The sequence below is a fragment of the Myotis davidii genome, unplaced genomic scaffold (genome assembly GCF_000327345.1).
Source record: "Myotis davidii unplaced genomic scaffold, ASM32734v1 scaffold44, whole genome shotgun sequence".
Classification (NCBI taxonomy): domain Eukaryota; kingdom Metazoa; phylum Chordata; class Mammalia; order Chiroptera; family Vespertilionidae; genus Myotis; species Myotis davidii.
In genome coordinates this window covers 11,552,235-11,564,877 of record NW_006299705.1, presented here as the reverse complement: position 1 = coordinate 11,564,877, position 12,643 = coordinate 11,552,235, and the positions used below count along the sequence as shown (strand labels likewise).

Below are 12,643 nucleotides of genomic sequence, written 5' to 3'. Positions count from 1 at the left end.
AAAGAGAGATGAACTTTGTGTGAAGAAGGTTCTATTTCTAGTTCATCCAGGTCACTAGTTTTGTGACCTTTGTAAGGCAATGCATGTCTTTGTCTACAGCCTCCTCTGAGAAATGGGGATGATAAAACTGTGCCAAATAATAACTGTAAAGAGATCCTGTCGAATGTAGAGAGATAACTTATAAAGTCTCTGAACTTCTTAGGAAACATTCACCAAATACAGTCAACACTGTTATCTAAATACAACTATAAGAAATATGATATGTTCCAATTTCACTAACAAACCCACACACACAATTTGATCCAGTCTAATTTTTATCATACTTAGTTTTACCAAAGTACGTTTTACTGTAAGTCAATATGACAGCCACACAAAAAAAGAAAAATATGTGAAATTTTCCTCTCTCAGGGGCAAACTTTCTATTCACATAGTTCAAGCATGCATAGAAATTTCTTTTTAGCCCTTCATTTAGCTTGCAAAAATTCATAATTCTCCATCCATCTATCCATTCATTCATTCAACAACTATTTAGCCAAGTATTGTTCTGGGACTTTGGGTTATGAGATCAGACAGGAGATATTTTGGGCTTTCAAGGAAAGCTCAAGGTCTACTTGAGAGAGAAACTGATCTAGACATAATAATGGTAACACAGGTTGGCAGGTCCTAAGAGAGCAGTATGTAACAAGAAGTGACTGAGCCTGACACATCAGAGGAAAAACACTGCATACCTTGGATATTATTATATATACTTACATATATATATTAAGATATAGATATATCTTAATTTAAGTCTCATAACAACTTTGTAAGATGCCTGTTATTAACTCCATTTTACAAATGAGGAAACAGGGTTCAGGTAAGTCAAACAATTTACCTAAGGGCACACAGCTTATAAATGTCAGAGCTCAGACTTGATTTCCAATTCCCATATTTTTACCAAACTGCCCAGTAATGATGTATATATACTGCTTTAAAAATAGTAAAAATGGTTGAGTAATGTGAATTTCCTATTTTATTAATCTGGATAATTTTTCTATGCATTTTCAGCACTATGTATAATTTAACATTGTCTACTCAAATCTTTTACAGTCTCTTCTAACTACAAAAAGTAGTTATACCCCATTTATGTATTAGAATATGGAAATTATAGATGATTATGATAATATATTGATGAGGTTGAGTAACTAAAACATAACACATTTTGTAGAATGAAATTGCAGAAATGTATTTTTGTTTTGAACTATAATCTTCCCCTTGACCCACAAGTCTATGCTACCTAGGCATAGAATCTGAGCATCCGAAATCTGGAGTAGATATTTTAAAGGTCTCTAGTCCAGCTTCCTCTTGAGTTCAGAAACACCTTCCTTGATATGCAGCTTTGCTTGAACATATTCAGGAATGAACTACTTCTTAGTTCAAGAGACTTGGTCCACTCATGGACAGTTTTCATCACTAATTTTCTCCTATTTGCACCTCTATGATTTTCAACTATACTTTCTAATTCTCCATAGAACAAAACAAAATAACTCATTTGCCTCTCGTCTTGGCCACAGGGCTTCAGATTTGGGAAATGTTTGGTATTTCACTTTATTTTTGGCATTTAACTCTGTTTTCTGGGTTAAACATGTCAAATAACCTTAAGATTTCTCAGATCCTACATTAACCTGTTTGCCATTCTATAGCCTAATTTTGTCAGTGTCTTCTTAAAATGTAATTCTCAGAACTGAATAGAGTTCCAATAATTAGTTCTGACTAACAAAAAAAAGTCATTAGAATAATTAATTCCCTCATTGGAACACTATCACTTTAGATCCTTTTCCCCAAAAGCAGCTATCACATCAGTTTTCTTCCGACCTGAGCTCATGTAATTGTTTTCTTTAATGCGAATGAAGACTAAGATTGTCTCCGTTTCATCTTGTTGTTTATGACCCATCTTGCCATCTGTAGAGGGAGCTTTGGATAGAGCCTCTACTACCTGTTAGGTTACCATCCAAATTTATGTTATATGCTTGCCCTCTACATCTTCATCTTAACCACTGATAAAAATGTTGCCTGAGACAGGAAAGTTACTAAACTCTGTGGCCCTTTCTAGAGACATTCCCTTAAACTCAACACTGATCAGTTAATTCATATTTAAATTATCAAAATTACTGCCAGCCAATCTCAAATCTATAATGTTGTGATGAGGATTTAATCAAACACTTTGCCAAATACATACTCTTTGAAAATATAAACTCGTTAGAAGTTCAATAAATGTTTGCTTAACAAATGCAGTCATCCTGAACTCCTAGATCCCTCCCTTTATATCTGTATCCTGTGATTGTAAAATTAAAATTTTATTTTCACACTTTTCCCTCCTTCCTGGTGAGTCATCTGGGCAAGGAGAAAGGCTTTTCTCTGAACTTCATGAAATATCTTTTTCTTAGAATCTAGAGCATATGTATTTCTCTCTAGACATTCTCTGGTTTCTCTGTTATATATTCCAAGGTGGAATAGTTCCTTTCTCTCAAGCTTCCTGTCTCTAACATGTTAAACTTTTAGTAAAACATATATACCCCAAATCCCTTGTTTTTTAGAGATTGTCTAAAAGGCATTCAGACTTTAACATAGAGTCTATTTCCATTCCATAATCCACTCCTTCCACAAACATTCATTGAATGACCACCAGTCAGAGCCTGTGTGAGGCCAGAGTGGGAGTCTTCAGGGAATTCAAAAGCCAGCAGGAGAAACAGACTCATCAACACCCAACTCTGGAATATTAGAATAAATCTCATAACAAAGGTTTGTAAAAGTTCTAGAGGACAATAATGAGGAGGAGGGAGTTTTATCTCAATGTGACAATGAAAGCTGCAAAGAAGTTGGCGTTTAAACCAAGCCCTGCAGCATGATGGGAGCCTGACAGAGCCAGATGGAAGGGGGAGGGAGTGCATAATACCATAATCAGTTTTCACTAAGTACAACATAAGAAATATCTGGGGAGGGGCAATGGACGGGGTGGAAGGGGGACATCTGTAATACTTTCAACAATAAAGATAAATTTTAGAAAAAAGAAATAAGCAGAATCAAGAAAGGGTAGTTTTATGGAAACAGAGGGAAGCTAAAAAGAATTTTTGTAAGAAGGGAGTTGTTAAAAGTATGAAATAGCCCTAGCCACTTTGGCTTAGTGGGTCAAGTGTCAACCTGCAGACTGAAGGGTCCGGGGTTTGATTCCGATCAAGGGCACGTACCTTGGTCGGCTGCAGGCTCAATCCCTCGTCCAGGTCGGGGCACATGTCTAGGTCAAGGCATGTGTGGAAGACAACCAATTGATGTCTCTCTCTCTCTCTCTATCTATCTCTATCTATCTCTCTCTATCTCTATCTTCCCCTTCCTTTCACTCTCTCAAAAAAATCTCTATCTCTATCTCTATCTCTATCTCCCCCTTCCTTTCAGTCTCTCAAAAAAATTAAAAAATCAATGGAAAAATATCCTCGGGTGAGGATTAATAATAAAAAAAAATCTTTAGAAGTTTTCATGTTCATCTTGATTAGATTAACATCTACTATTATTTTCCTTGCTCAGTCTAGAGAAAAATTTGTTCAGAAAACAAAAACTGAAATCACCCAACACTAGATAAAAGTACAATTTCAGATCACTTACCTGTGATTAAAAATATAACACTATTAGCCAATAATACATTTTATTTAAAATAAAGAAAATTCTTTTTCAACATTAAGGAATTAAATGACTATTTCTTTCTTCAGTCCTGAGAAAGAGACACGAATAAGGGAGATGCATGCAAAGTAGAAGCCCCACAGTACCTAGCACAAAAGTCTGACATAGAGAAGGCTCAGTAAATATTGCTTAGCATAAAGTTTGGCATGTAGAAAATGCTCAATAAGAATTGCTTGGATTGAGTTCTGTTTATGTAAATAGATTTTCCTAATTTCTTTATGACTGAATTATCTGGAGCTGTATTGAATGAATGTCCCTTTTCTCAATTTCAAATTCTAATTTCAGTTCCTGAGTTATACCTAGTAAGTTCTAGAGTAATTGTCGATACTACTCTAGGCCTTATGCTAGGGTTTAAACTTGAGGTTACTGTAAAACTTAATGCTGAAACATCTTAATATATCATCATTACAGTTGGGGCTGTTTCAAGAGGTAAAGAAAAAGCATAAAATGGTCATTACGTATACAGAGTCATTTTGCTTCCCCTGCATGTATTAAGTCTCTCTAATTCTGAAAACTAAATTTCAAATTCAAGGGCCAATGTAAATAACATTGGCTGTATCCTCCTCTCAGGGCACCTAGATTGTCAGTGTGTACTGGGATGTGTTAGTTACATTTCAACTTGGAAAAGAGCATCTCTTCGCCTACTGACCGTAAAAACAGCTTTCCATCTCCCCTAAGGCTCAGAATATGGTCCTGAAATAGAAGCAGACTTGCCCCATCACAAACTATTGTCAAGTTATGAAAAATGTATTGATTGCAATATATTGTATATTTAAGCAAAAAAGCTCTGAATTGTAATCTGTCATTGAATGGCATATTTTCAACGAAGAGTAATATCCAGGTCTCTTTAGAAAACTTCATGCTTAAAAATAATTTATCTAACTATGAACAGTGAGAAAAAGCATTATAAGATACATTTTGAGTATGCTATGAAGAATATGAACATAGTACAGAATTAAATGTAGAGCAATTAAGATTTTGAAGGTATTTTCTTAAATGCTTCAGTATAGTCATCATCATTTCAGTTTGCAGTTTTAATGAAAAGAAACTATATGCACCAACTCTTTTGGCATTATCCAGCAGCCAGCTTGGTTATACAAAAGTTGAGGAGCACCTAAAAGTAAATACAAATAGTGGCTTTAATGATATTTCTGTGCTGAAATGTACTTTGATGGTGAGTGTTGTAACGTGCTAAATTCTGAGGTTTCAGTACAACAGAAACCATACTGTATTGAGACATTCCACCTACAGTTTGTGGTCATGAAAGTCTGATTAAAAGTGGTTTTAGGTATATGAAAGTATGTGGGGTCAGTGCCTTCTATATTGAACCTACTTTGTAGCCTATTTCACGGAACAAAATACGAATGTGCCGGTATATTTGCATAACTAAACTGCATCTAAAAGAAATATTAAAAGACATTTTGTATAAATCTATATGATTAATGATTATGTTTTTTTATTCATTCCAAATGACTGTCTTTATTTAGCTCATCCTTAACACTGATTAGGGCTCATCTGAATGAACCAGAATAAAACATTTTCTAAATTAATATGATAATCAAATATTAAAATAAAACATTAGCTCTATTTTGTTAGAAGCACTTTAGTAAGACAATCAATAAAATAAAATAGAAGGTGCAACATTGGCAATTATTACAAAGAAAAATTGTCTAAGTTGAAATGTAACGAACATGTCCCAGTACATATTGACTAGCTATGTGGGCTGGTAAATACCTAAATGCTATATTTTCCAAAGAGTGGTCAGTGGGGATTCTATAGTACACTTTATCATTCTATAAGGAATAATAAGGTCCTCAGATAGCCTTCATCAGTAGAATCTTCAAGCCACCAAGACCGATATATTTTGTAAGTTCTTTTCTCTGTAAGTCAGCTCAGAAAGGAATAGGAACTAAGATTTTTTGAGCTTCCAATTTGAGCACAAGGTACTGTACATACGCTATTTTATGTAATCCTCACAGAAATCCTGAGTAGGTGTTCTTTTCATTTTACAGATGAAAAATCAAACTCAAAGAAGTGAAGTGAATTTCTCATGACTAGTAAATAGCAGATTCAGCCTGCAAGTCCTGGGCCCCATGTTCTTCCCTTGCTACCATGCTGCCTTCAATACAAATATGATAACACAATATAATAATTTTAAGTATAGATTTATCCTTTTAAAGTGCTAAAAAGTTCATGGGGAAATCTATCACATAATTTTATATAGCATACATCAATTTGATATTTCTAAAAACTTCACATAATTATTTTTCCTGTTTAGTTTTGTTGTACTAGACATCTACCATGTGCCCATCCGTGTCTGCTGTTCTGGGGATACAGCAGTGAGCAAAACAGAAAATGCTACAGGCCCTTGTAGATCACTGCAGTGGAAGAGACAGACATTAAACAAATGATCACACACAAAAATACACAAATTGTAAAATACAGTGAGTGCTACTAAGGAAAAATAAAGGATGATGGGTAAAACAATAAGTATTAACAAAGTGTAGAGGAATGAGGAGCCTTGGGGGGCCAGGTTGTCTGTCTGCTAGTCCACAGTTCCTCTCAACACATTTATTTAGGTGTGTGGGATGCGGGAGGGGCGGGGATTCGGAGCTCAGCTGAGGTTTCTGGTTTGGGTGCCTGAGATGGGGAATCCAGGAAGGAGAGCAGATGCGAGCGTGACGATAATGAGTTTGCGTTTTGGGGGTTTTAAGATTCCTAGGACACTCAGATACACTTAGGACTGGAGGACATCCATTGAGTGTCTAAAGACGAAGAGAAAGAGAAGGAGTAAGAATCTAGATATAAGAATTACACACAAAGAGTTAGTAGATAAAACTGAGCTGACTTCTGCTAGACGAGTTGTATAGGAAGGTGAGAAACAAAAGTAAATACTCGTCACCTTTGAAAACAATAAGTCAATTTAGTCACCATTATCCAGCATATATGCCTCAAGAAATTTAGTTCTGAAGAAACAAACATCCTGTAGGTTTGGGAGGCAGGTTAAACAAAATTTAAAAGGTTTCTCGGCCTTCAAATTACCCACGTGCCTCATTTCCCAAATGTACTGGGCCACTGAACTTTTTCTATTTAGGACTATTTTATGGAAATGATATTCTACAGAAGACCTGCTGGGAAACCCTGGATCGTGTGAGGGCTTATAATTAAGAATGTTCATGGTTTGGGGTAGGCAGACTGGCGTTTAATCAAAGAGAGGACTGAAATTGGGAATCGTGAAGTAGATGTGTGCATTTGGCAGCATTGGCAGGTAGGAAGTATTGGAAGCCAGAGACAGGGAGCCGTGGCGGAGGCCTGTCAGGAGAAAGGCAGTGCGGAGAGGAGGTTTGGAAGATTGGAATGAATTGGGGACGGAATGATTCCAGACAGGGAGACCATCTCGGGCAGGAAGCTGATAAGGACCCGAATGATAGAGCCGCCTGGGAAACAGACAAGAGAGTGTGAACCTGAGAAACATTTTGAGGGAAGGAATTATGGGACTTGGTAATAGATTAGATTAAAAGAAGGAAAAGGCAAAGATAACAGTACAGTTTCTGGCCTGGGAGAGGAAGAAAGATACACAGAAGAATGAAACCAAACCCCTAACGGTGTGAAGGCTAAAGCACTTCTCAGTTCCCTGCTGGATTTCTAGAAAACAGAACACAGCACTGTCTGAAAGCGCAGGCAGTCACATCCCTTCACGTGTTTCCAATTAAATGGCACGAGACTAAACGATTTTAAGAATTTTTGAACATAGATGTAAAATGCTGCGTTCATCATGCCATGTCCAGTTTTCAAGTGGTCAGAAAAGAAGGCCCAAACTTCATTATAAGGGGAGGATGTCGACCATGCTGAAATTAATTTCTTTTTAAATCTCACATTGTTCAAAGAAACCATGCGCAGTACTCTGGTCACCTTCATTAAAATTCCCTACATTAAATCTGGCATTTACAGTTTCACATTCAGCAGCCAGCTAGAAATCACACATTTTCAAATTCGGAGCAGAAATTAGTTTTAGATTTATTTGCTTCCTTTCCAAATGTGTGAGTGCCCCAGGGCCCTGACAACAGCACGCTTTGTTTTACAAAGAAAAAAAAAAGTACTGTGTTTTGTTTTTTTAAAAAAAAAGAAGAAGAAGAAGCACGATTTCTTTTTTCTTTACAAAAAACCTGCCTGCTTTCGTTTTCCCAGGTGACATTTACAAAGAGGAAATTCGGGCTGATGAAGAAGGCCTATGAGCTGAGCGTGCTGTGCGACTGTGAGATCGCGCTGATCATCTTCAACAGCACCAACAAGCTGTTCCAGTACGCCAGCACCGACATGGACAAGGTGCTGCTCAAGTACACGGAGTACAACGAGCCCCACGAGAGCCGGACAAACTCAGACATCGTGGAGGTGAGAGCGCATGCGCGGTTGCTGAGCCCCAACTTCGGAGGCAGAGAGATGAGTTGCTTGGATCCCCCACCTCATTCCTCCTCCCCCCGCACACACACACAAATACAACCTTCCTTTCCCTATGATTTCATATTCCCACAGGTGCACCCAGCGTTATCACCCCAACTAATACTCCACCCTTTCTTCCCCGCTCAAAATTCAAGTTAGAATTCAAGTTGAATCTGGTCCTTGCTAGAAATCAGGCAGCAGTATCCAATTATTGGCCTCATCCTTCCTGAGTTATCATTGTCCACTGCTAAGTCAGGACAGCAGATTGGGGACAGCGGCCAGGGGATGGCTCACCCACATTTTGGATGACTTCTCATCATTTCTTTTAAGTATAGACTAGTTTCCCAGCATAGTAATGGACAGGAGACAGCTGATTATTGATGTTTCTCTCTTGCATTGATGTTTCTTTCTCTCTCATCCCTTCCTCTCTCTCTAAAATCAATAAAAACATATTTTAATAAATAAATCTCAAAAAAGTTTTAGATTCGTTAACATAAGTAACACTGCCATACAATTTTAAGTGTTCTTGCATGTAGCCTATTTTAATACAGTACCCTTGATAAGCAGTGAATAGTAAACCAAAAAGGAAGAGATGCAGGGAGGACCATCCTCATCTGTTTATTTTTCTTAACTATCTATCCATGGTTGCCTAGGTTGTGACTGCTTTCCCAGAACTAAGAGAAAATTAACAAATGGTTCAAAAGTATGTCGTCAGAGTCAGTTTGCCAGATTCAATTCATTCTTGCTTAGACTGGTCCCGTATTATGAAAAAATTCAGTATTAACGCTGATCAAATTAATCTGCCTCTCACATACATCTTCACTTTATTTGTTATAATCGTCTAAGACTATTTGCTTTTATTGTGAAATTTTGTAAAGTATTATACTGATCAATTTTTTTAAATTATTCTTTTTTTTAATATACTTTTTTTTTATTTTTCACAGAGAGGAAGGGAGAGGGATAGAGAGCCAGAAACATCGATGAGAGAGAAACATCCATCAGCTGCCTCCTGCACGCCCCCAAACTGGGGATGTGCCCGCAACCAAGGTACATGCCCTTGGCCGGAATCGAACCTGGGACCTGTCAGTCCACAGGCCAATGCTCTATCCACTGAGCCAAACTGGTCAGGGCTATACTGATCAATTTTTTAAAAATTTTGCCTAATAAGACAAGCAAATAATTTCAGAGAAACAAAAGTGAGTGATAACTAGGCCTAATGTGGTATGTGTTTAAAATACTTTCAGATTTGCATTACTGCAAATTGTTTTTGTTTTTCATTGACTGATGATTTTCATTGTGTGTTTGCTTCAATCTTAAATTTTAAGATCATTTATAAAATTTGCGTACTGTGTATTTCAGATAATATTTTATTCATGTTCTCACTTAATATGAAAACATATAAAGAAACATGAATATGAACAGCACTAGTCAGTTGTCAAATCTCATAGGTGCTTTCATGCGTGTGTGTGTGTGTGTGTGTGTGTGTGTGTGTTGATCTGTCTGTCGGTCTATTCCTGCTCATACACTTTTAACATAAGCTCCAAACACAAAACAACTCTATACTCAAGACTTCATCTCACTTCCAAAATCATTACAACAAACATTTCAGGGCAACAAAAAAATCTGATTTGGAATTTGTCATTAGACTTGAACTGTTCTAGTCCTTAACGTGATGTGAAATGTGGAAGAACCATTTTAACTTGTCGAAAATGTGTCAACTTTTAAAATTTACTTTCTTAAAGGAGTTTAAAATCTGGAAAACTCATCTGCTGAGGGGTTTGCTCAACAATATCCTATGTGACTTTAAGACAACTAAAACTTCACCCACTGTGTAGACTTTCATAATCTTGGGCAGATGAGTGCCTGAGCCAGACTTCTCTACAGGCCGTGAGAAGAACACTGGGTGGAAAATCAGAGAGCTTGCATTTGAACCTTTGTCTTGCACAGTCTTACTATGTGACAAGTTAGCTACTTCTCTGGCTGAAGTTTTCTCATTAAAATATAAAGGCATTGAATTGAAAGTCCTTTATGACATAATTCTTTAAAAAGTGATGTTTTTTAAAAAGAGTAAAGAAACAGCCCTATTATCTTACAGTTAATATATTAAAGCTCTGAATCTCTCCAAAAGACACTAGGGGGTTCCTAGACTAAATCTGAAGATTCCATCGCTTGATTCTTTGGATGAAATAACAAGTCTAACACGTGTATGTCTGTCCTGCTCAACTACATGAATCACACATTCTTCACCTAATTGCCTTTTCCACACTGTAGCAATGACAGAGATGATGGAGAAAGTAGAGTGGGATACCATAAACTCAAGAATGTACGCCACCTCCACGTAGAGTCTTTTTCAAGTGTGGTTCATTGAAACCAGTATGCCTGAGATTCTTGGTGGAGAAGAGGGGATCTGAGTAGGAATCTGCATTTATAACACGTTTTCCAACAATTCTTATACGCAGTAAGTTTGAACACCTCTACAGCACTAGACATAAATTGTGTTGAAGGCCAAAGAAGCTGTGATACATCAGGGACTTGAGGAATCTGCTTTTAGAATGGAGCTAACACGAAGTGGAGAGTTAAGGTACTACTCCTGGGTAAAATTTTAAATCCTATTTATTTTAATTTAATGGAATACATTTAACTGAGTAAATTTAATGAGGAACATAATATGTTTCATGAAGGGTCATTAGTTTTATATTTCCCATTTGGACCATTACCCCTCTCCCTTAACCCTCTGAAAACAGTTTACTCGCCAGAAAAAGGGATTGGCGGGGAGAGAGAAATAATACGATTCCCAGCATCTAGACTGAAATATAAATTTCTGGGCCATACCAGAGTAGTGTTGCAGGGTCACAGGAAATTGTACAGTGCGTGGGTGTTGAAAAAGATTCCTTCTTATAGCAAAAAGCTCTGCGTAATTATCATGTCTCTGCTTGGTAATTAGCACTGCCGTTACAATGGCACAAAGACTTATAAAGACTTAACAGACAGACTGAAAGAGGTTTTTTTATGATCGTATTATAATGCAGCTTGAATATCTGCTCAGATACAATATATAAATATGCCAGATTTCATAAATGTGTTAAATTTTTAATCCACTGGTTTAAAAAAGTTATTGTAGTAAAAGCATTTCCTTTGAAGAAAGTCCATTTTATTTAACTCTGTGACTGGATATTTACCCCAACTGCTAGTTTGGGAGGCTGTTGAAATTCAATAGGGATTCTGATGGTATTAAGGAACTGCCCCCTTCATGTCTTCCAGCTGCCTAGCCCCACTCCTGGTTCTCTTACCTGCCTTCCCACCCTCCCAGCTGATGTTGGGCTCGATGCCTGGAAGAAGGTGTGGTGCTGAGCACTCCAGGGTGACCTGAAGAGTGCAGGTCCACAGGACATGCTTCCAGGCCATTCCTTCACTTAGCAACAATTTAGCAAACACCAGCAAAAGACAGGCATTCTTGTTAAGGATATAAAACATATATAAAAGTCAGCTTAGGAACAAGTAGAGGGCAAAGGAGCAATAACCTCATTCAAATAGTACGAGCTACTGAAAGGAAGGCATAAGAAAACAATTTATCAAAACTTTTATTCAGACAGGGCGGTGATCACCAGATCATTCCAGGTCATCCTTAGAGTCCCAGAAGTCCCAGACAGGGACACATCCAACACATGTTTTCAGCCCACCTCTCAGGGGCTCAGTGATTGTGAGCTGCTTATCTAGTCTGGCCAGTAGTCGAGTGACAGTGTGGAAGGGAAGTAAATCATGAGGTCCGCTGCTACTCTCAGGAAATCAAAAAGGCAGATGTAACTCTGGTAGAAGGAACCTTTGATTCACAACTATCTCAGAGAGTTACTAGCTTTTAAAAAGAATCCTCACCCGAAGATATGCTTTTATTGATTTTAGGGAGGAAGAGAGAGAGAGAGAGAGAGAGAGAGAAACATTGATGTGGGAGAGAAACTTCTGTCAACTGCCTCCCATTCTCGTCCCGACCAGGATCAAACCTGAAACCTTTTGGTGTACACAACAGTGCTCCAACTAATTGAGCCCCTGGCCAGGGCATTGTGCACTTTTTTGTTTTTGGCGGGAGGAAGGGGGTTTAATGCAAGAATATTCAAGAAAAGTATAGAGTGTAGAGTGTGGAGGAAAGATTAAGAGATATTTATTTTTTTTATATATTTTTTTTATTGAGTCTTTACAGAGAGGAAAGGAGAGAGACAGTTAGAAACATCGATGAGGGAGAAACATCAACCAGCTGCCTCCTGCACACTCCCCACTGGGGATGTGCCCGAAACCAAGGTACATGCCCTTGACTACGGAATTGAACCTGGGACCCTTCAGTCCGCAGGCCAGTGCTCTATCTATCCACTGAGGCAAACCGGTTAGGGCTTGAGCTTCTTTTTAGAAGCTTCTTCCAAGCATTCATAATTCTAGAAAATTGATCTTTACAAATGATTTTAAACTATAGCTGAAAGGGAAGTGTTCTTGGTTCCTG

The 12,643-nt window shown here is 37.7% G+C and overlaps 1 protein-coding gene across 16 annotated transcripts in view; it reads left to right on the top strand.

Annotated features, from left to right (window-relative positions):
• Nucleotides 1-12,643, top strand: part of MEF2C (myocyte enhancer factor 2C) — a 158,926-nt gene that overhangs the window by 78,385 nt on the left and 67,898 nt on the right. For all 16 annotated transcript variants that reach the window (XM_015571612.1, XM_015571606.1, XM_006775518.2 and 13 more), the window contains one exon: nt 7,903-8,106. In XM_015571612.1, the coding sequence (XP_015427098.1) occupies nt 7,903-8,106 (204 nt within the window). The remainder of the gene's footprint in view (nt 1-7,902; nt 8,107-12,643) is intronic.